Raw genomic sequence first — 24,985 nt, 5'->3', positions numbered from 1 at the left:
AGTAGTAGTAGAGACACAAAGTAACCAACACTTGACAAACCTGATTCTTCACCTTTAGAGTTTTGGACTGATTTTTTTTTTAAAGTGTGACTTCCTCCTCCTCCTTTTCAGCCAATCTTTCCCCCTCACCTTCATATAGGCAAAAATGCTACACAGAGAGAGACGCTGTGAGAACCCCATAGTGTAGTAGGTAGAAAGCTTTACTGAGTGGCCAGCAGGACTCTTGAGGAAACATTTTAGGATGCCTGGAAGGCCGTATATTGTTTGCAAGGGGAAGCGATAACTAATGAAGTTCTAGATAAGATAATTTACTGCATAGAGTGATTAGAAGGTTGGCTTTAAAGATGAGGTGGCGGGTAAGGGAGAGAGAATTATATTTTTTCCCCACAGTGGGAAATTAGAGGCCAGAAACAGTTTATCCATTCTGTTTACACTTCATAGCTTCAAGAAGAAATTATTTGCTCTTATGAACTAAGGCTACGTCTACACTATGGGGGGGATCGATTTCAGATACGCAAATTCAGCTACGCGAATAGCGTAGCTGAATTCGACGTTTCTGATCCGACTTACCCCGCTGTGAGGACGGTGGCAAATAGACCACCGCGGCTTCCCTGTCGACGGCGCTTACTCCTACCTGGGCTGGTGGAGTACGCGCGTCGATTCAGGGATCGATTATCGCGTCCCGACAAGACGTGATAAATCGATCCCCGAAAGATCGATTTTCTACCGCCGATCCGGGTGGGTAGTGAAGACCAGCCCTAAGAGTTCTTAGAGCACTTCAAACACGCTAGAAAGGCCGCCATTCTCTTGTTGTGTTTTTGTTTACCTTTCGATTTTTGATTTTGCCAGCCAGAGCTTACCTAGTGCTAGATGTAAATGGGGACACACAGATAAATAGCTGGAATCGCTCTAAAAGGGAGTCCAGAAGACAGCTTTCATTGTCCTCTCCGCATTGCCAAACCAGTCTTCAGAAACAATTCTCTTCCTTTTGAAATGGAATAAGTTTCTGTGTCCCTTTCCTCTCCACGTATTCCTGCTTCTGCAGACTTGGATTCCCATGCGCTAATGCTATAACTTTTTAAAAGTGTGGCAATGAGTAGGAGGGGAAAAGGGCAGGGAGAATGCAATGGTAGCTGATATCGGACCTGTGTATTTTCAATCCCATTTCTAGCAGCCCTCTATTGGCACTGTCGCTTTTCATTGTAAATATTCTTTCAATGTACTTTTCCCTGTCTCATTATACTGAATAATCTTGTAAGACATGCTGACATCCCGACCTCCTCCTTGCACTCCTTACCCCCCATTGTGAAGGTGAAATCCTGTAGTTGAGACATCATGACCTTTAATGTAGGTGATGTGAAATGACTATTTGCTTCAAAAAAGGGGGAAATGCACAGCATTGGGGTTTGCTTCTTCAAAATGTGGCATAGTAGAAAACTCCAGTCACTGACATGTGGCTAAATAGTGGTAGTGTCAGCACCTTTGAAAAGGTGATTAATTGAACTCTTTAATTGCAGTACGATCAGTGGAATTACATGCGTCTGACGAAGTGGGTATTCACTCACGAAAGCTTATGCTCCAATACGTCTGTTGGTCTATAAGGTGCCACAGGACTCATTGTCGCTTGGAATTACATTGACAGTGTTGAAATAAAATGGAACAACAAACATGAGGGGGGAGAAATGTTGATACATTTTTAATTCCAGTAGAAAGTGTTGCTGTAATTTAAACTAATGAGACTATCTTACTAGTATCTCCCTAGACTATCGTAGGATGATTTGGGTTCTTCTGCCTCCACAGTGGCTATTCCCACTTTTGATAATAGACTTAGTTTTAATGCTCATAACTATTGACGCTTGAGGACAGCCTTAATATAGAAAAGAGCAGCAAAGCTATTTTTGTCCCTTCCACTTAGACAAAACAGCATTGTCTGTGGTTTGGGGTTGGCTCCCAATTGCAGGACTGAGCAGAGTGAAGTATGCAGCATTTTTCCCCCTCCAGGTGAGTAAACAGATTAAAGACATTACCAAAACAGATCTCTGGTAGCGCTGAGTACTTTGAATACGAGAGCAAATCAGCAGTGGTCAGACAGGCCAGGAAATGAATAACTAGTGATAAACATGAATCCACCCAATTATAGGCATTTCATAAGGGGGAAACTTAAATACTGTGTGGCTTTCTTATTGCGCCAAATGAAATGGTCAGTGTTCAAAATATGTACTCATGGTTACAGAGTAGAATAGCATTGTGTTTTATGGACTTTGGGTTGGTCGGGCTTGAATGTGTCATTGATAGAGAGCCCATTGTTGCCAGTGTCCCAAAAAGAGAGGTTCTGTTATGTACATCTTCATATATTCTGTTTACACATGTTTCATGAAAGAGTCCATCAAAGCAAAGTAAACTGAGAGATGGATCAATGCTGTCTGTGTACGCAAAGGTCCAGTATATTGCCAGGAAAAAATATTTCAAGAGGTAAATACTGAGTAGTCTTATTATTTCCATTTAAAAACTTGTTTTCCTACCCCAAGCTAAATGTCCTACACTAGTAAACATAATTCTGAATAAACATTTTCCTTACTGGCTAAGTTTTCCCACATGCTTACCTTGCTTGTACACTGCACGAAAAAGCTGAAAGGTGCATCTTATTTGGAGGTAGAGAGTGGTCCAAGCATCCTATTGTAGAGAATCAATCTTGCACCCATTGAAGCCAATCAGTATTTTGATATAAATAGGATTGGGCACAAAGTCTACACGTTGCAGTTGACTATGAACTGAAAGGCCTCTTTGAATGCATTTTGATATCTTTTTTTCATCCCAAAGTACATCAGTGCAGAGACTGTGTTTGTACAGCACTTAACACAATCAGGCCTTGAACCTGATTGGGGCCCTCGGGAACTGGTGCAATTACAAATATTTTAATAAGAGCAATAAACCTGCAGTTGCCAAGTGAACATCCCAACTTGCTTTGCAATGCAGTCCAATGACATCAGAGATTTTCTGGCCAAGATTTCCAAAGGTGGTGGTGAGTGATTTATGGCTGCCTGGCTTGACATCTTTTAAAGGAGCCTGATCATCTTAGGTTGGGTGCTCAGCATTATCTGAAAATGGTGAGCTGGTACCTCTTTCATGATGCCTTCTTGGTCTAGAATATAGGATTTCATTAAAAACAGTCACTGTCTAGCTGTTATGGTTGCTGAAGTGCATTTGGTCCAAATTTTCAAGGCTGGCTGGTGCAGTGAGGTGTACCGTCATTTGCAGAATCTGAGACACAAGCTGTGTGTGGACTGGACTAGTAATCTCAGTGGATGCTAACTCAGATGCCTAATGCAATACTTTAAATGTTACCATTGTTAACTATTTCTCTGCTCATCAAAGCATGTACAGATAAAGGACCGTATTATGAAGACCTGCACAATCTACTGAGTGACAGTGGTTTTTTAGCACAAGAGAGTTGTCTTGGAAGAGTACCACACCTGCCCTGTCTCACTCCTCAAACCCCTCCCCTTACCCCCAGTGCAAGAAGGAGTCAGAGCCCAGGGATATCTGAACCCCCTCCAAGGAGGCGACAAGCTCAAGGATTCCAGGGAAAGTGTGTGATTGTATTTTGAACATCTCATGATTTACTGTGAGTGGCATCATAGGAGAGTAGAGCTTATTTTTGCAAGTAAAGCTTGGAAGACTAGCATCCCCTCTCCCTTACCTCAGGGTTATTCCATGCTTTTGGAAGATGTCAGTTTCCATTTTAAGTTGTCATCTAAAACCACTTGTACATTATGGAACCAGTGGTAGCCATTCAGTGGATAGACCTAAGACTGAAGCTAGCTTCTCATTCTGTCAGTCCTCTTTACTTCCCAAAAGGAAAGCACCCACCAGAAACTTTACATTTTCCTCATTGCAGGGTAGAATTCTTCCGAGAAGCCTGGAAATATCAGAAAAGGACCTTTAGTGATAGCGTGTTCTTGTTTGCTTGTTTTTTAATTTCACTTTTTGAAATCTTTCTGAACTTTTTTTGGCTTCTCATTTCCCGCAACTGCTTTGGACAACAAATTCCAAATATGTTGTTTGGGTTTTTTTGTTTTGTTGTTGTTTGTTTTTCCTGGCCTGGCGGTAGGGAAATGCTTTTGGCAGTGATAGTGAGGGTACCTGCAGGGGACTGGGAGCATGCGGTTGTAATGTTTTAAAGGGCTAACTGGACCTGACTGAAACATATTTGCAACCTTAATTCCTTTTACTATTCAAAACAAAACTTCAGTAAAATTGCCGGTACTCCATTTATCTTTGGCAGACTGCTCAACCATCCCTTGGTAAGAAAGGGATTTTGAGAGTCAGAGAGCCAAACTTCCTGCTGCCTGTTCTTTTTTCATTCCAGGGGAACTATTTTTGAATTTTTCTTTGTAATAACTTTACAGTGAATAACCATTAAAGAAGGTCAACACCCTCTTTGGTTTTACAGGCAACCTGTGGTAATCATGGCTTCCAACAGGATTTGTGTCTCCAATGAATTATGCTTTCTTGTGGTAAAACTGTTTCTTTCTGCACAGTCCCCAGTGGCTGTTCATTCCTTTTGGTACACTTTCACATAAACCGCTCAATATTGAGGACAGATGCTACACTCCATCGTCATTCAAGCTTTCACTGGGCCACAACACAACTTGTTCAAAAAGCGTACTAAAGATATTGGGGTATTGGGCGTGATTCCCATTGACACTAAGGCCTCTTTTACATTGCCAGAGCCATGTAAAAGGACCTTAAAATGGGTGTAATAAGAATTGCCACCCCTTTGAGACTTCTTTACATGGCTGGAGGGGTTTTAAATGGCTGCAGTATAAATGAGAGGCAGAGCCATTGTTAATAGAACTCTCAGCTTACATCTTGAAGGTGTCTCAAAAATAAATGACTTTGGAAATATGAATTTTGAGCCTCAGAAGAAAGAATAAGGTTTCACTTGCTGGACTATTGCTTGGCTTGGAAGAAATAAAAGCACCAAGATAGTCAGCCAGGGTTTTCTTCAAAGGATAATGTTTATAACCAGAAAACCAGTCATGTAACATAAGTAAAAAAACAGCGTAACAGAAAACTCCCCTGCACTGGGGTTCAAGCCGGACGTGCGAACCTGGATCCAGAGCCCTGATGTAACTGTCACATTCTCCCTCTTCTGTGTCTCAAGCAGCTAATGCATAGTCCTTTCCCCGAGCACCTGTGTGACTGGTAGAGGAAGTTGAGCTAGTTAACTTCACTGGGAACAAGGTATTGTCTCTGTACATATTGGCCTGTACTGAAGCCCGTTCTGCCACGTTTGCACTACAATCGTTACCTGTGCTAGCTAGGTTAAAGCTAGCACAGGTATGCCTAACTGTGCAATAATCACATCCTTACTTTCACTGTAGACGTTCCAAAGGGCTGGTCTACGCTACCGCACTAAATCAATCTGTTACGTAACTTCAGTTACATGAATAATGTAACTGAATTCAACGTAGTTAGATCCACTTATCACGGTGGCTACACTGCGCTGTGGCGACGGGAGAGCGACTCCCATCGACTTCCCTTTAGCTTCTCAGGGAGGTGGAGTACACAAATCAATGGGAGAGTGCTCTCCCATCGATTTAGCTTGTCTTCACCAGACCTGCTAAATCGACATTTGCTGCACAGATTGCAGATCTACCGGTAATGTGGCCATGCCCTTAGAGAGGAGCAGTATGGTTATTAGCACTGCCCATTCATGTATGTGAGCAGCCAAACTAGTTTAATGCTGTCCCACAATATTGCCTGTAAAACCAAATAAGGTGTTGACCCTCCTTCAGTGCGTCTCTTGATGCCTGCAGTTCTTTTGGGTTTTTGTGGTGGTTTCAGCAGTCATAGGCTGCTGATGTTCTGGGCGTGATTCTCATATGGATTTAGAGCACAGACTAAAATGATTGTGGAAAATGGATATAAAGTGCTACCAGATAATGTTGTACACTCACATTGTAAGGTGTAAATACCTACACATGACGTAAGGCAGTGGAGAATCAGGCTCTCTGTATCAAAGTTCCCCCTTTTGTGGACTTCACAGCCAGCATTTACTTTCTTCTAAGTTTAGGAACTGGAAAATAAGGGTTAATATCTTTACTCAAACATATGTTTAGATGAATAGATTTGTGTCAAAAAAAAAAAAAGTATTTTTTACACTTGGTTTTTGTACCTCCTCTTTATCTTGCACTCTACAGCCAAGTCATTTTAGTCTGTGCTCTAAATCCATGTTTACTACTAACCAGACCCTTTTCAACTTGGAATGTTAGTTTTCTGAAATATGGTTTTGTAATTATGGGATGGGTGGGGAATTATTCACATGCTGACTGACCTTTTACCCTTTATTCTGGGCCCCTGGCTGGGATTGCTGGTTTGTCTCTCAAATCTAGTTTTCCTGGTACATTGGTAGATTTAAAGTCATGTAGTTAAATTCAAAGCAGCAGCACTTTTTTCCTGACAACTCCTGTAGTAAATACTCTATGTGAATCCAAGTCTCTCTCAGTACAGAATCCCACATCCTTCCTGACTCTAAATTTCTGTTGAAGAAACGGTCTTCTGGATCTCTCTGAGGGCATTCAGATTACTGCTTCTCTCAGGGGTCTTTGTTAATTAGGGAGCAAGGTAGTTAAGATTTCATCTTGCAAAAGCAATCAGTCTGCTCTGAGTTTCATTGGCTTCAAGAAGGGCTGCATGCGAGTTGAATCCCTTTGCAAAATTTCAGGCCTTGAGTTTTATTTGATGTTTTTGTTATACGCATGATTTTGATCCCTCCCTCAACATTTAAAAAAGCCAAGAAGCCGCCAACCCTTCCGCATGTTTTCTAACAGCGTAAGAAAAATGTGGCAGAATTTTTAATTTTAATTGGAAATGAGCTTTGTTGATAAAACTTTTGGGGGGGATTTTGAAATTTTTTTTATGTTTTCAGTTTTTAAATAGTCAATTGTACCTGAAGTAACACTTGAAAATGGCTCATTCTGGAATTTCTCAGGTTTGAAGATGATACAATGAGAAATAAAAAAAAAATAACGCACTTGAGTGTTCTTTTTTAGTTAGGCTGGGTAGCTAATTTTAGAGCTGCTCACTAATGAGCTTTGAAAACTGTCAGGTCCCAGCAGGGTTTATATACTGTGACCATTAACCCTTCAGACCCTCCCTGTGCTAACGTATGCCTCATTTAGAAAATATCCGTCAATTGCTAATGTTCTGAAAATTTGTCAGCATTTGCTTTTCACCCTGAAAATCAGGTTGTTCCCAGTCTTGTTGCAGTGAATTTCCAGAGCTCTTATCTCAAATTCCTGCTCTAGCCAGCCAGCACCTCCTCTCACTCACATTCTACCAGAAGAGAAAAGGTGGTGATGGAATCTTCACCAACCTCAGATATCCTTGTCCTCTTGACTCACTGGCTCCCCTTTGCTGGTCCCTGAGCTGCTCCTGTGCCATTCCGCAGAGAGATGGAATGGATGCTGTTGCAATTCTCTTAATACCAGGTTTTTCACGCACCTGGCAGAGGAGGGAGAGGAGCTGAGGCAGGATGTTGGTTCCCCACCCCACTATATCCTGCAGGGTGGTCACAAGATGATATCAATGATTTGGCCCTAGTGGGGTCTTTCAAATAGGGAAGTTATGAATCTAAAGGAAAAAGATAGGAAATAGCAATCTTTGAGCCCTGTGCAAAGTACTGTAAGTTTCCTGTCAGAGTGAAGATTGGGCATTGGTTAGAGGGGCAGAGTGAATTTTATGTATTAAATCTGAGTACTGAATCTCCTGGCCCTCTCTTACTTTGGTTAGAACCATTTCTACTAATGTTTTAATAAATACGATTTTACAAATGTGACGGTCTCTTAACAAATTGTTTTATTTTATTTTATCGGGAGAATTGGCTCTTTGAGAACTAAGCTTAGCCTGATGTGATTAACCAGGTAGTCTGAGTCTGGCTTCCTTCTCTTCTGCTTTTCATTTGTCTCATCTATGCTTCATAATAGACTTATTTCCTGAACATTATAAAGATGTATTTAAAATGAACATTTGCAATTCAGTTTAAATCAACTTCTGCTGAAATCATCTATTAAATGGATAAGGTAAAGTTTAGGACCTTGAACATCTGTTTTTAACTGGGCTATGAAATGCTGAGAGTGAAACTTCAGGAAATTAAAATATAAACTTCCCTGCCTCCTTCCTGAAGGGGCAGGAGCTGGGAACGGGCCTGTCTGTTTGCTTATGCCAGTATGTTAGGTTAACTCTTTGGATGTCCAAAGACATCCCCTATTCTTTTATTGCTTGACCATAAGCTGTCATGTAGAACTATTCAGTATATCAATGCATTGCCTTGGAATCTCAGAGTCAGTAGATGGGTGGTTAACTCTTCTATAAAGATGTGTGCTGGAATGAGGAGAGCTGATCAGCTGCAATCTCCCCTGTTTGAATATGTCAGCAAACCACACCTGATTGCTATCCCAGATGTGCCTCTTGATGTCTCTTAAAACTCCAAGAGTGACCATGAATCAGTTGCCCTTTTTCTTCTCAAGAGCAAACACCTGCATGTCTGAAATGTGGAAATGCCTTTCTTTCCCTTGGGAATAGCGATGACTCTTGCCAGCAATTACAGACTTTAGACTAGCATCCACTGAAAAGCAAAGCTCTTTCCTTTGAAACTCCTCGAAAGAGCAGTTTGTAGAGCACTGTGTCCCACTATCTTCAGTATTATTAGACTCCACAGTCAGGTACTTGTTAGGATACTCAAGTTCTATAGCATTCCTGAATTTAACCAATCCTAGTTTAGGCATACCCTATATTCATATATGCATTGTGTGTACATATATTTCCTGCTGGCTTGGTGATTGGCTTTTTATACATAACTGAGATACATTACACTTAACATTGCTACCTGTAATGCATTGATTTTATCATAGCTTGCTTTTGTGTGTTTGGAATGGTGGGGGTTCTGACAAGAAGGGGACAATGCTATACACTCAGTTGGTATATGGATTGCATTTTTTCAGTTAGCTCTATTTTGCAGAACAACTACAAAAATTTAATCCTCAAAACTATATTTGCAAGGAAAACTGGCTTTCCTGATCAGTTGCGGAGAGGCAACAGTGAAGCTCAGACCATAAATATGGGTATTGACTATCTGAAAAAGAAATTCCAGCCACTAAACTTAGTGCATGAATGCAACAGAGAACATTCATTGATAGATTTAAGACCAGAAGGCACCATTAGATCATCTAGTCTGACCTCCTGCGTAACACAGGCATTAGAACTTCATCCAGTTTACTCCCGTAAAATTTGCAACAAGTCTGGTATTCATATAATAATGCAGATTCTGGCAAAGCTTTTTATAATCTTCACTAATTAAATCCTATACGACTTCCCCTCTCTCCCAAGGGCTTTTATACTTGACCTATTATTCGCTCACAATCTTTAAACAAAGAATTTAAAGCCATATGTGTTATGTCCTTAAGTCTGTCCTACTGTAGTTACCCACTGAACATGAGTTGCCCTATTCCAGGGGTCGGCAACGTTTGGCACGCGGCTCGCCAGGGTAAGCACCCTCGCGGGCCGGGCCAGTTTATTTACCTGCTGACGCGGCAGGTTCAGCCGATCGCGGCCCCCACTGGCCACAGTTCACCATCCCGGGCCAATGGGGGCGGCGGGAAGCCGCGGCCAGCACATCCCTCGCCCACGCCGCTTCTCGCCGCCCCGATTGGCCCGGGACGGCAAACCGCCAGGGTTTGCTTACTCTGGCGAGCCGCGTGTCAAACGTTGCCGACCCCGGCCCTATTCAATTGAGGGATTCTATAAGAGTTTTTAATTGATAAATAATTAGGACTTAAAGGCCAAACTTCTAGGAAAGGGCTTTATTTGGAGAGTTATAAAAGTTAAGCTCAGCCTGCTAAACAGTGTTTAGGGTGGAGGGTAAAATTATTGCAACTAAAAGGACATTTTTATTCCTTAACTTTAGTTTTACCTGTTGTGCAACACGTTTTGTGTATACATGGAAAGTTTTTGCCATGTTGGTTTACAGGAATTTTCCTAATAGTGTTGACTTTCACAAATAAACATTAGTGGAAATAACTTTTAATAATTCCAAAGAAATCTTTCAGGGTCTGTTTTTACTCAGCTCCACCCACTAGTTCTGTTTCCCAGTTGTGCACATACTTAGTTCTAACATGTTAGTAATGCTAAAAGTACAGGTTTATACATAGTGAGTAGAGCTGGCTGAACAACGGGTGTTGCCATGCCAACTCTAACAAGGTGGGCTATTATCAGCAGGAGAAAAAAACCATTTGTCATGATAATCAGGATGGCCCATTTCAAACAGTTGACAAGAAGGTGTGAGTAACAGGGGGAAAATTAGCATGGCCATGTACATTGGCCACACCGGACAGTCTCTACGCAAAAGAATAAATGGACACAAATCAGACGTCAAGAATTATAACATTCAAAAACCAGTCGGAGAACACTTCAACCTCCCTGGTCACTCAATTACAGACCTAAAAGTCACAGTTCTCCAACAAAAAAAACTTCAAAAACAGACTCCAATGAGAAACTGCGGAACTGGAATTAATTTGCAAACTGGACACCGTTAAATTAGGCTTGAATAAAGACTGGGAGTGGATGGGTCATTACACAAAGTAAAAACTATTTCCCCATGCTAATTTTTCCCCTACTATTACTCACACCTTCTTGTCAACTGTTTGAAATGGGCCATCCTGATTATCACTACAAAAGTTTTTTTTCTCCTGCTGATAATAGCCCACCTTAATTGATTAGTCTCGTTAGAGTTGGTATGGCAACACTCATTTTTTCATGTTCTCTGTGTGTGTGTGTATATATATCTTCCTGCTTTATTTTCCACTGCATGCATCTGAGGAAGTGGGTTTTAGCCCATGAAAGCTTATGCCCAAATAAATTTGTTAGTCTCTAAGGCCTGGTCTACCCTGGGGCGGGGGGATCAATATAAGTTATGCAATTTCAGCTACGTCAATAACATAGCTGAAGTCGATGTACTTAGATTGACTTATTGTGGTGTCTTCACTGCGGTGAGTCAACTGCTGCTGCTCCCCCGTGGACTCTGCCTGCGCCTCTGGCGGAGCTGGAGTATAGGAGTCAACAGGAGACTGCTCGGGGATCGATTTATCACATCTAGACTAGACATGACAAATCGAACCCTGCTGGATCAATCGCTGCCCGCCGATCCAGCCGGTAGTGAAGACATACCCTAAGATGCCACAAGGACTTTTTGCTGACACAGACTAAGACAGATACCACTCTGAAACAATTGTAATGTCATCTTGGATATGAATTTAAATACATTGTCTGCAGAATTATTCATGTTTCCTTGTTTCAGAATGTGCCTTACTTGTAGAGGCAAGTTTGCAGTCACTGGAATGCTGCTTTCAGTTCTGATGTCTGTTTTCTCTTCTTTTTTTTTCAGTCCACAGTCATGAGTGAACCCCAGTGCTACTACAATGAAAACATTGCCTTCTTTTATAACCGGAGTGGAAAATACTTAGCCACTGAATGGAACACTGTCAGCAAGCTTGTGATGGGACTGGGTATTACCGTCTGTATCTTCATAATGCTGGCCAATCTCTTAGTTATGGTGGCTATTTATGTCAACCGCCGCTTCCACTTTCCTATTTATTACTTAATGGCGAACTTAGCTGCTGCAGACTTCTTTGCAGGGCTGGCCTACTTTTACCTAATGTTTAACACGGGACCAAACACTAGAAGATTGACTGTAAGCACCTGGCTTCTTCGCCAGGGTCTCATTGACACTAGCCTGACGGCCTCTGTAGCCAATTTGCTGGCCATTGCTATTGAGAGGCACATTACGGTCTTCCGAATGCAGCTGCATACTCGGATGAGCAACCGACGAGTGGTGGTAGTAATTGTTGTCATCTGGACTATGGCCATTGTGATGGGTGCTATACCAAGTGTCGGCTGGAACTGTATCTGTGATATCACTCACTGCTCCAATATGGCGCCACTCTATAGTGACTCTTACTTGGTTTTCTGGGCTGTTTTCAACCTGGTCACTTTTTTGGTTATGGTGGTCCTATATGCTCATATCTTTGGGTATGTCCGCCAAAGGACTATGAGAATGTCCAGACACAGTTCTGGGCCCCGCAGAAATCGGGACACCATGATGAGTCTCCTGAAGACCGTGGTCATTGTGCTTGGTGAGTATCTACTTCAGCAAAAATGTTCTTCTCTGTTTCCCGTAGCGTAAGTTAATAAAACATTTCATTAGTGCTAGAGGAGAACTGGAACATGCATGCCCAACCTTCCCGTTGGCACATCATAAATTTGTGGGGGATGGGAAAGGGAGTGAGGAGCGAGCGAACACCAAGTGTTCATACCACTCTTGGAATTATCATATTTATGGCAGTGATCTCTAAACCTCAATCATTCTATAATTCAACATCTGTCCTGGTAATATAATTTTTTTAAGGGGAACATTCAGGGAGTGATGGAAAACAGGACGTGGATTATAATGCTGATATGCACAAGGCAAAAACAGCCCCTTCCCCAGGAGCAGCTTCACTTACATTTCCTGGTCCATTATAAACCTCCCCAATGCAGACAAACCCTCTTTCATAGAAACGTTATCCCCTGTATGTTTTCCTGGTGCTAGGCCTGTGTATTTGGCAGAGCTAAGCAGCTGTAGCACAGAAGTGGCACAGGGGTAGCTGCTACTTGCTGCATGCTTTTCATCTCCTAGGTAAGTACCCGCTGTGTTTTCCATTTCTTGTTGCTCAAGAAATGGCACGTTCTCACAGGTATCTGTTGCCATATTTGGAGATAGTCCAGGTAACAAATGCTTGACTTGCTTATGTGGCACAAAACCATTCCCTCTGTTCGGTGACAGATGTTGTCAAAAACTATTAAATCTCACTAAATGAACTGAAAATATGTCTAGCTAGGTTCAGATCTCTGTTATATAATGTTCAAATGCATGGACATCTTTGTTATATATTAGTTACATTAACATGAATTGATGGAAGTTTATATTTAACTGCCTGCTGATTAATCTTGGAGCAAGAGGCAAGAATCTGTGCTTTAGTTTCCTTAATACAAGCAGGTAAGTGTTGGTGTGCTCACTTATCTAACACTTTGGTAGAGGAGCAAATGTCTCTGTGCCATAGCAAGAACATGCTGGAAATTTACTAACAATCCATGTTACTGTATTCTCTGTTTACTTGCATCATTATCATGTTTTGCTTTTCTGTCTAAGGCAGAAAAAATTGTTTTGAGTTGGGAAGGATAAAATAGGTAAACTTTCCCTTGATTCATGGACTGCTCTACTGCACTCAATGCTGTTTTTAAACCCAACCTGTTCTACCTCCCTTTCACCAAATTCAGGCAGGCAGATGAGGTTCAGAAGAAAGCTTCAGCTCTGAGCATATCTTCCGAAAGCAAATCTATATTTTCCCTTTTGGATGAACTGCCACTCTTTCCAACTGCGTAGCAGTAAAGCACTTCCTGTCATATAACTGGCTGGTTAAATCTCGTAAACCAGACAAATAGTAAGCATTTTTAGCAGTGCTTTGAAAGAGTAAAAAATACTGAGTAAATCTAATTTGGTAGTTAATGCCAGTACAGCTGTGCCACTTGTGTGCCTGCAGTGCGCCGAGAGGAGAGAGCTCTCCCGCTGGCATAATAAAAGCAGGCCCAACAAGCGGTGGTAGCTATGTCGGTGGCAGTGCTTATGCCAGCAAAACTTGTGTTGCTCAGGGGAGTGTTTTTTTCACACCTTTGAGCAACAAAAGTTTTGCCAACATAAGTGCTAGTGTAGACCTGGCTGTAGTCCCATAAAACACTTCTTGAGAAGTCTTATAAATAAAATTGCTTTCCTTAAAAAACAATAATGAATGCAGTTCTCAGGTTATGTTTGTTTTACTGTGTGGCCAACTCTTTTATGAAATGTGTATCCTGTGTGTCACAGGATATTAAGTATAAGACTTGAAGTAGCCTTTTCAAAAGAGATTAGATGCTTCCATGAAAAATAGAAGCTGTAGTTACACTTGCGAGGACAATCTACGAGGGCTGAGAATCCTCATGAACCAGGGTATTGGGCTGACTGCTAGCTGGGGTCAGGAAGGAACTCATTGTACCACTCTACTGGGTGTATTATTGCCATTAGCTGTATGTATGGGGGGCTTCTTCTGGAGTATCTGACATTGGTCACTGTGGGGACCAAGGGACTGAAGTAGGTAGACGACCAGTGTGTTCCAGTAATTTTCCTTATCCGTAGAAGCCAATTAAAAGTCAACATTCAGCAACCATAGCCACACAATTATTATAGCTATCGCCTTTGTGGCTGTGTTTTGCAAATGCTGATTTCATAGCGATGACCACTGTAAGGATTACCGAAAAAAGTAAAAATTAATATTTGAGGCCAACATATTCAAACTTGCATCTCTGAAGTTAACCATCCAGGCCCCAGTTCAGCAAAGCACTTAAGCATGTGCTTAAATCCCATTGGGTCTTAAGCACATATTTAAGTGCTTTACTGAATGAGGGCCTTGAAGAGGTTACATGAATTTCATAGACGTTGACGACCTGTACAGTCACCGATGCTGAGCACTTCTGAAAATCAGCACACTTGCCTACGTATCAAACATGGACTTAGCTTTCCCACTTTGGCCTCCAGATGCATTTGGACTCTGGCCTTCAGGTTTACTTTCCTCTAATTCTCAGATGAGTTATTCCTCAGTATTAAGGGCAACAGTTTGTTGGCATGGATTAATGGTGATCCATCAGCCAGTGAGTGATGCCTTTCATGCATCCAGTGCACAACAAATAGAGGTGGAAGTTTCTAGCTGGGCTTTCCAATGAGACTCTCAAAGCAGAGCTTTCTATAACCGCACTATATTATTCGCCAGTATGGATCTCAGTAAGAAATCAGACTGCCAAATGGGGGGCGGGAAGAGAAAGGGGGTAACATAATCTTTACTTCTAGAGGCCTGCTTTTAGGTCTGGTTGAAAATGTTCATGGTGAGCGAAATGAGCTTGATTTCAGTTGTAGCAGCTTCTAAATGTCTTTTTGTATAGCAAACCTACCGCACAAGGACACTGCAGGGAAACTGTGCTGGGACTGGTTTTCCCAGCCCTGGGATAAGATATATTTTCAGACCTGTGTGGAAAAGCTCATGGAATGTTTATTTATCTCTATGCTACTTGGCTCTTTCCAAATCAGCTTTCTCTTTCTGCCTCAATACATTACACAGAAGAGGAGAACTTGGGCTTTCTTGGTGGTCTAGCTGTTAATGCAATGTAGTGCATTAAAGTCTGAGGCAAAGATCATCCCCTCAACACAGAGAGGGGAAAGGAAGTGCCTTCGTTTTATTCTCAAAAGATCTTCTCTCCTGAAATTCCCTGCAGCTGACTCAAGAATGCAGTTGGTGCGTGCTAGCCCTCTTGAACTGGAAGATTGGGTTTGCTCAGCACAGAGCTGCTTTGGAGCAATGGGGGGAGGGTAAGGTGAGGATCAGAATGAAAAATGAAAAATGCAGGGAAGGGGCTCTAGAGGAATCCTCAAATATAAATCAACAAACACTGCAAAGAGATGTAATGTTGATCTTATTTTATGGTCCTCTGAATCCATAAATAACTACCCCGTAAGTCAGTCAACAAGGGATTCTTTCACTTGATTTCTAAACTTACATAAACTGGTCTTTCTGAAGTTAGCCAATGAGCGTACAATTTTTTTCATCCGTCCTTACTGCAGTTTCAAGGGGAGGCAGATAAACAAAAGAACTTCTTGTTTATCAACCCCAGTAAATGCCTAACACTGTCTTCCATCCCCACATCTCATTGCCTTGCTCCAAGAGGACAGCCACCCACAAGAAAAAAAAAAATCCTCTTCTGATGGCTATGCTGTCAGCATGTGTGAGGTGCAATCCAATTGAGTTGCATAAGAGGACTCATTGTTTTCCCAATGACTAAGAGGGCTTGAAGCTCTGGCTGGAGCGGTCGGGAGCTGGCACACTGCGTCATCCCACAGAGCTGCTAGGATGTTGAATCCTGGGACTGAGTCAAAGCAGAAAACAGATTTTTTTTTTCGCTTTTCATGCCCTTTTGTGTTTTTTCCTTGAGTAAAATATTTTAAACAGAAGGAAGTGATTTCATAGTTGAGTCCTTTCTTTTAACAAGGCTCCTTTTGAAATCTGTAATGTAAGAAGAACATAAAGCTCTTTCTCCATAAGATGCCTTTTTGCTTTGGGGCTTATGCAGAATTGATTCGTATAACAAACACAGATGTAAAATTGGGTCTCGGTTAGGCTGAGACTCAAATCATACCAAAAGCATTTCATAATTGCAGTGTGTTATTAAAGTAGAAAAGGGAATTTGCAGAAAGAATCTAACTGATATAACAAGCTTAAAACATGCATCTTTTCCTTTTTATTGCTTATCTTCGAACACTCTTTTAGGATGAAGTTAAACCAGTTTTCCTATTGGGTTTTTAGTTAAGTTGTTGTTTGAATCTTCTTCACTAGCCAAATGCAGGGCTGGAAACATTCACTGCTATATGAGAAAGACAGGTATTAAAGCTCTGAACCAGGAATCCAGAGATCTAAGTTCAAATCCTAGCATGATCTTAGACTACTTGTGTGACTTTGGAAAAATTACTTACAGCCAGATTTTTTAAATGCTATTTAGGTGTCTAAGTATATAGATAGGTTGCGAGTGGAATTCCTCAAAGCACTAAGGATATATCTGCATATTTAGATGGATAAAGACATTTAAAAATCTGGCCCTTAATCTCTGTTTCTCAGTTTCCTATCTGTAACATGGGGATACACACAGGGTGAGCAAAAAAGTGTCTTATCTATTTAAAAAGTTAGCTGTTCATGGCAGGGACTGTCTCTCCATAGTCTCTATGGCAGGGGTTCTCAAACTTCATTTCAACACAACCCCCTTCTGACAACAAAAATTACTACATGACCCCAGGAGGGGGGACCAAAGCCTGAGCCCGCCTGACCCCTGTTGTCCAGGATTGGCGAGGAGGGGGGGAAAGCTGAAGCCCAAGCCTTGCCACCCCAGGCCGCAGAAGGGGGGAAGCGAAGTTGAAGCCCAAGGGCTTCAGCCCCAGGCAGGAGGCCTGTAATCTGATCCCCGCTGCCCAGGGCCGAAGCCCTTGCACTTCGGTCCCAGGTGGTGGGGCTCAGGCTTCAGCTTTGGGCACAGGTGGGGGGGTTGGGCTTGGGCCCCAGGACCCAGCAAGTCTAATGCCAGCCTTGGCGACCCCATTAAAACGGGGTCGCAACCCACTTTGTTCCCAAGCTACAGTTTGAGAACCGCTGCTCTATGGTAATACAAATGAACTAATAGTGAGGGTCATTCGTGGCGCACATGCAGTCTCATTAGAGGCTATCCATAATGCAGTGTGGTATTGCTACTGTGCTTCCATAGAAGGGAGTCAGTGGGGCTACTCAAAATAGCAAACACTACAGCTAGTAATCAGAGTTTGCAGAATTGGGCTCCTGTGTCTGACATTGAAATTATAGTAACAACTCTTCCCAATTACATGATAGAAGTGTGACAAAGTTGCCTATAACTGAGCCACAGATTTATTCCTTCCTTTTTTAGCCTCCCTCCCTGCACATTGTCAATATTATTTTACTAAAATTAGTTATGTATATTGTCTTTAACTCCGTAGCTGCCTTCCGTGACATAGGTGGAGCAAGCAACGAATTCCTGATTGCTTGCACCTAGACTCCCTGGGAACTGGAAAACCTGCATGATTTGTTTTCTCTGAAATGTAAGGGCACTGGCAGTGTGTGAGAGTGATCAGTTTGGTTTAACCTGCAAGACGTGGAAGTAGAGATGGGTGCAGGATTATAATGAATTTTAGTTGTTAACCGTTTTACCGTAAAGGAGTGTCGCTTTCTTTAAACGCATCTCCTTGCTATTGCAATGGAGAGATAAATGTGATGGCAACATCTGGAAGTTCAGGGTAAACATCTGGAAGGGTAGAACTGATTGTTGACGGGGGGGTTTTCCTGCCACAGTTATGAAATGCACAAGAGACTTTAATTTTTTGTACTGACTCGGAAACTTTCACCACCAGGGTACCAAACTGAAATGAAATGCGGCAGACAATAACTAAGATAATATAGTGAGCTCTTGAGAACCTAATTAATCCTCAGGGCTGGGAGTACTTTTCATTTTGCTTGGTTAAAGGAATGTAGCAGGAAGTCACCTACTTCTCGACATATGCAATTGGTTAAAGCAAATTCCACTGTATTATCAGTAACTTGTCCCCTAACCAGGTGATTGATTGGTTGACATGCAGTTGTTACATGGTAGGATGAAAACCAGCCAGTACTGTGGAGACTGACTTTTTAAAAAGATGTTTTCAATACGTATGCTGTCTGTCTGCAGTCACTGACGTACAGTGCACCTCACAAGTGTTTCCGCCCATCTCTGTCCTGCATTAGAGAGGTTTGTTGTTCAAATATAAAGCAACTCACTTATCATTTAGCAGTTTTAATGAGCTGATTCCCCATGCTGGCATATAGACACAGCTCATATGATGGTGAATGCTTACTTTTCATGAATGTCTATTACGTCCTCAAATCTTAAGGCCACTGACAGAACTTGTTATTAGCTGGATTTCATCAGCTCTCAGGTGAGTGGACTGAGGGACTGAGGTGAAGGCAATATTGTCTAGGCAGAGCTTTGCTGTGGCTTTACTTAAACTCTGGCAGACCTTCTCTGCCAATAGACCATTATTCCTCTGGTCGAAATCAAACACTATGTTGTAGTCGTGCGACGCGTCAATATCAGGATCTTTTAGTAGAGCAAGGATTTAACTTGGCACCCTGTTGACTGGAAACTCATGGTTTCATCCGTTCATCCTGTCCCTGTAGAGTTTGTGACACAAAGAGCACTGAAGCCTTAATATCATTTTCCCTGAGATCATTCTTCTTAGCGTATGTGCAATGTGCCTCAGGTGGCACGTGACCAGGATTCATCACTGAATATGGTCCACTGATTGGATCATTAGCTTCCCCGGCCTAGGCCGGTGCTTCTGGAGAGGGCGACCTGGGCGCTGATCTGTCCCCCCCCTCCCCCCCCCCAGGAGAACATTGAAAATGTGCATCTCTTCTTAACTTTAAAGCATTGTTCAATTTAGCAGGCATGGCCTGATTTGGAGGGTTGTTAGGGGTTTTCTTTTAATCTTCATAGAGAAGGCAGTTGTGGTGTTGGTGGGGGGCTCTGCTTTCCACAACCCACTCTGCAAAGGGCAACTTTAAGAACCGGGGTGCTCCTGGAATTGGGAAGCACAGTAGAATCTCTTCAGTGTGAGGGGCTTGTTCATCCTTCGCCAACCCTACACAGTAATGCTGTTTGTATGTTGATTCAGGCCTAAAAGGAAAAACAAGTTCTGTAAACTCAGGAATTGGCATCAGGAGTCGGAGTCTGGCCATCAATGACTTTCTGTTCTAAAACAGGAGGAGCAGTATTTAGTCTCCGGGTGTTTTTAGATCAGTATATTTTAAAAGTGCATAGACTGTGAATTTAGCCCACGGTCAAGTAAACTGGGAAGTTGCAGCTGATGATCTATAGACTAAATTGATCATATCTAATGTATTTCATAGGATTATTTCTCTTATTACACTGTACATATATGTGAAGAAACAGTGAGTTTGTAACATACTGTAAAATCATCAGGTATAAATGACGGATATGGTACATGTCTGATAACTATTATATTATACCATCAAAGATACTATTTGAATGAAAAAGTGAAATCAAATTTGATACCTTAAGGATTTCTGCATTTTAAATATGTTTGACAGAGGTCTGATTTTTGTTTTTACTTTGCGTTTTTGTGTTTGATGTCATTTGATTTGGGGTTTTTTTTTGATGATTTCATATAAGCACTTTCAGAGCAATTGTGACTTAAAACTAGCACACGTCTAAGCTCTGATTGAAGGAAGTAGCTGCTATACTACTTGTTTTTTTTATTAAAGATGATATATGCTGCTAGTTTTATAATGCAGCACTTTTTTTTGCACGTTTCCTGCATAAAATTGTGAGTATTGTTATGTAAAAGGTTGAGTACAATCAGTTTGTGAGGATGATAGAAGAGGAAAATCCAGCTATACTATATCTTTGCCATATAGTTTGCCATATATGTCTTGAATTTTTGCCATTACTGTCATCGTGGAAAGAGTAGGCAGATAATTTACCAGCCCAGGCATAAAATCTTTCCTGATTTTTTTTTTTTCCCCCTGTTTAATATATCTTGACTATTGTGCTAACTGGTTTAGACCCAGTCATAATACATGGGAAATTAAAAAAATGCTTTGCAATTGTTAAGTCAGCAAACTATAGGTCCAGATTCTCAGCTGTAAATCTGGATAGCCGCATTCAAGTCACTGGAGTTATTCAGACCTGAGGATCTGGCCCATAGCCTGTAAATACTTATCAGGGGCCAGAAAAATAACCTGAGTTTTGAAAGTCACTTAGTGTTTTGGTTTGAGAAAAAAACACCATTATTGCATGCACTCTTTCCATAAAGAATCTCTCTCAATTTGACTCAATTGGCACTCCTAATGGAATTTATTTTCTTGCAACTTGTTATCGTTCATCTCGTATTCTCCATGAAATCAGCTTTATTATAACTAATTTAATACTTGTTTGGCTGGCAAGGATGATACTTTAATAAAAATGAATTCTGCTGGTCTACTTGATCCTCAAAATAATGGAGATTGACATATTGGACACTGTTGGCATATGTCTGACTCGAGGCTTCACAACAGTTTTGTTTTCCAAAAACAAACCAATGCTAGCTCACATAACTGAAGCAACTGTAATTTGAACTTCGAGTTTAGAAAATGCGGTGGCAAGTCCTTTCTGTGAACCCTAAATCTGGTTTGATGTTCTGACAGTTTAAAGCTATAGATATTTCTTTCTTTCCCCACTGCCCCTCCCAGTGAAATCTACTACATCCACAAGTAAAACTAATGCATCTTGAGTAAACAACTTTTCTCTAAAATATTCTAAATATCCTTGTTGAATTCATGGCTTCACCATGGGAGAAACCTTGTGGAAGTTTGGCCCCTTTGACTTAATAGAACAGATTTATTTTCCTCTTGGGTTCCTTGGAGACTATGGTTTGAAGAACTTCTGTCAGTGCCTAAAGCAGGCATGTGGTTTTATATTTGGGGATTGGTGGGTGGAGGGGGGATGGACGAATCCCTGTGGGAGGAAATGATGCCTCATTTATAAAAGACCTTTTCCTAAATTCAGTTCAGATTAATATCTTTTGTAGGGAGCCACATATTGGCGGGAAAATGGAAACTCTGAAGCATTCAACAATGCATGGGATAAAGATGAATCTTGAGTAATCCTCCTTGTTCTGTACCCCTTTCTCCAAGTTCAGTTCTTGGTAAAGAATCTTGGAATAGTGACTTGTAGAGACTCTTAGTTTAAAAGCACTTTTTAGGATCTCTTTAAATGGATTTATTTCAATAGCAAAATGGAGGCTTTGGAGCCTATTTGTTCCATCAGTGCGCATAGTTAACATGCATTAACAACAAAAATATTGGGCATATCCTTGCACTTGGAGTACAGAAAATAACGCTTTCTGCTGGGCAAAGTTGAAATAACAAACAGTTGGCTGAGGAGTGAAACATAGCTGCTGAAAGCCCCACCTAAAGGAAATGAAATAGTTCTGAGTAAACTACTCTCCTTCAGTGGCATTACAACCAAGGATGTACTTAGAGTGATAGGATGGTGAGGTAATATCTTTTATTGGATTAACTTCTGTTGGTGAGAAAAACAAGATTTTTGAGCTTACACAGAGTTGCTCTTGTAAGCTTGAAAACTTCTCTCTCCCCAACAGAAGTTGGTTCAATAAAAGATCATCACCCTCTTTGTCTCTTTAATATCCAAGGACCAACATGTCTATGACAACACTGCATACAACGATGTACTTCTCTGTCTTGACACCTCCAAAATACTAGAGGTTGAGACCTTTTTGTGAGAGAATCTCTACCCCAAAGATCTTAGTGAGCAATGGGAAGATCTGTGATGCTGTGAAGGGATGGCCAAGTATGTAACTTCATAACTAGAAATTCAGTGGGTATAAGAAGATCTACATGTGATATTTCAGAACACAAGTAAAACTCTTTGACTTAGACCTCAGGCCTTAGAATGACCCACGCTCAACGTTACAGGGCAATAGGATCTGTTAAAACAGAAGGGGGACGTTTAGACTATAGGAAAGATGCTTATACCACTTTTGTAATATGGTTTCATCCAAAATACCGTGTTTTTGGAAAACATGTTCCCATGTGGTTGTGTGGTTTGAAAGCAAAGGGTTTGGGAGCTAAGAGGATCTTGGTTTCTTGTCCAGGCCAAATCTGACTCATACTGTAACTTGCACAAATCATTTGACCTTCATGTACCTCAGAGAACTTAACTAGAAAACAGAACTAAAACCACAAGACCTTACTGAAAACTAGAATGCTGGGGAAAAAAATAGACAAATAAAAATGTCTGCTATTAACTTTTGTCAAATTGTGTAATTCTTGTGCTAAATGAATCATGATAATTGGCTTGTTCTAAATGTGTTGCCCAAAGTGTCACAAATAGAGAGATTTTTTTTAATTCTAGTAGTGTACTTCTGAGAGAGTTTCATTTTTATTAATAATAAATAAGTACAGTAAACGGTACTTGCAGTTGTTCCAGATGTCATTTATTTATTTATCTTCCAGCAAAGCAAGAAAATATTTTAATATATAGATGCACCCAAAAATAACCTTTCCTTTCATTATAGCCTTAATGCAGTGATGGCTATTAAAGTTAACATTTGTCAGCAGAAGTACACAGAATGGTATCAGATACCAGTTTTGTATTTCCCAACATATAGAATAGGAAATTGTCAGTAAATGTTAGCTTTTGAATACAGGCCATTGTATGTATAGTATTAGACTTAAAATTAGGAATGTGTTGTAGAGAGTTATTTGATGTTGATGTCTGTGGCTGGTTTTTCTCTGCTCTTGCAAGAAGAGACAGAATATGGATTTAAATGCACCCATGTTTGAAAATGTTGGCTTTAACATCTGTGTTTGGAATTGTTTCTGTGATAGTGAACTCTATAACTAAAGTCTGTAAACGTGACTTAAGCAGAAACTGATAACAATCGGTGAATGTCTGATTTTTCAACCTCGCTAAGGAAATAAATTGCCATCAATATAGTCACAGATTTGATGTGCTTAAAAATAACATAAAACAAAAAGTCCAAGGAAACCTCACTACAAATGTTGCCAATAGTCCCTCTTTAAGGCCTTTCAAGTCATTCACACTATTTGTACAGGTAAAGATTTGCTAAAGAAAACACTGCAGCGTGTATGCCTAAAACTATACAGTAGCTGATAGAGAAAGCAGGTTGTTAATGCAAAGACTGACATGTTGGCACTCCCTTATGGTAACAGGAACACTTCCACGGCCTTTATCCACAAATCACTGTGAACACAAAGTATTTTCTCAGTGATGCCTTTATTTCTAGCCTGCCAGCCTACGTTTGATTTAACAGCTTTTCTTTCACTGAAAAATTATGAACCATGTATATATATGTGTGTGGTTACTGTCAGTCAGACCTGCTACTCTAGAAAGTGCAATGTACCATAGACTGAAGAAAATTGCAAAGAAAACATAGTAAGCAGCGATGGCATTCAGGCAGACCTTTCTGCTGGACTGATCTCTTTCCTAAATAAACAAACGCACCTACAGTCCTCCAAATAAAGCTTCAGAGTCATTGTAAAACTATGTAAATGGCTGTCCAACTACAGAAGCAGTTTCTCCTCCCTTGGTGTTCACACCTCAACTGCTAGCAGAGCACCTCACCCTCCCTGATTGAACTAACCTCCTTATCTCCATACTGATTTATATCTGCCTTTGGAGATTTCCATTACTTGCATCTGAAGAAGTGAGGTTCTTACCCACGAAAGCTTATGCTCCCAATACTTCTGTTAGTCTTAAAGGTGCCACAGGACCCTCTGTTGCTATTGTAAAACTAATTCCAAGTGATGGTATTTGTTTGGGATGTGACAGGTCATCCGTCTGAGGTACATTTCCTTTGCAGTCTAGCAGAGCAATAACATTCACAGTTATATGCAGTCATGTTTCTTATAAGCATATCAAATGGGTTTTCAGATAGGTCAGTTTTCCTGCTTCAAATCCCTTCTTAAAAATACCTCTGCCATGGTGTCGTTAACATTTTTTGATTACGATTAGGCATCTTGTGTTGGTTCTACTGCTTATCCCACTGTTCATAACGGTCTCATTGTTCCCATGTGCTCTGCCTACCTGTTTGTATCCATCTGTTATCCTCTTGTCTTATACTTAGCTTGAAAGCAATTAATGGTAGGGACCATATTTTTGTTGTGTTTTGCCTAGAACTTTGGGGCCCGATCCGCAGTTAAGGCACCTCAGCGCTACTGAATTGCCAATAATTAGTAATAGTCTGAGGCTGAGCCTACAACCCTTCTATTCATCTAAATCATCCTCATTCATGTGAGTTATCCGACTGCTGTCAGTCAGGACAACTTGCAGGATTACCTACATTCACAAAGGTCGCCAAACCCACCTTATATCCCCATCTGTCTGCCACAAAATACATTGCATGTTAGTTTGCAAATTGGCCTGTTGAAATAACTAGTAGACCATTGGCTGTTACTTACAGCCACTAGATATCTTAATATTTTTGAGACTGGTGTATTCTCTCTGAAATCTAACTAGAGTTTAGTAATGCCCTACTGCTGCTATGAAGTTTAAAAACTACCTCAAACAATGCAAATTCTAGCATTGCAACCATTACAACAAAATCAGGGTTCCAGTGTTGCTGTCTCTCAATTTTGTTGCGAGTCTTGTAAGATCTGGTGGTTTTCTTCAGGTGTCAGCTCTTGGAGTCATGAATACATCAAAATCTCAGCTTTCATTAAAAAATGGA

At 41.0% G+C, this 24,985-nt stretch overlaps 1 protein-coding gene across 6 annotated transcripts in view; it reads left to right on the top strand.

The window, feature by feature from the left end:
- Window positions 1-24,985, top strand: part of LPAR1 (lysophosphatidic acid receptor 1) — a 139,561-nt gene that overhangs the window by 77,049 nt on the left and 37,527 nt on the right. For all 6 annotated transcript variants that reach the window (XM_054032818.1, XM_054032821.1, XM_054032816.1 and 3 more), the window contains one exon: window positions 11,447-12,194. In XM_054032818.1, the coding sequence (XP_053888793.1) occupies window positions 11,447-12,194 (748 nt within the window). The remainder of the gene's footprint in view (window positions 1-11,446; window positions 12,195-24,985) is intronic.

The sequence above is a fragment of the Malaclemys terrapin genome, chromosome 6, assembly GCF_027887155.1.
Source record: "Malaclemys terrapin pileata isolate rMalTer1 chromosome 6, rMalTer1.hap1, whole genome shotgun sequence".
Lineage (NCBI taxonomy): Eukaryota > Metazoa > Chordata > Testudines > Emydidae > Malaclemys > Malaclemys terrapin.
Note: the sequence above shows the minus strand (reverse complement) of the source record. Positions and strands in the feature narration are given on the sequence as shown.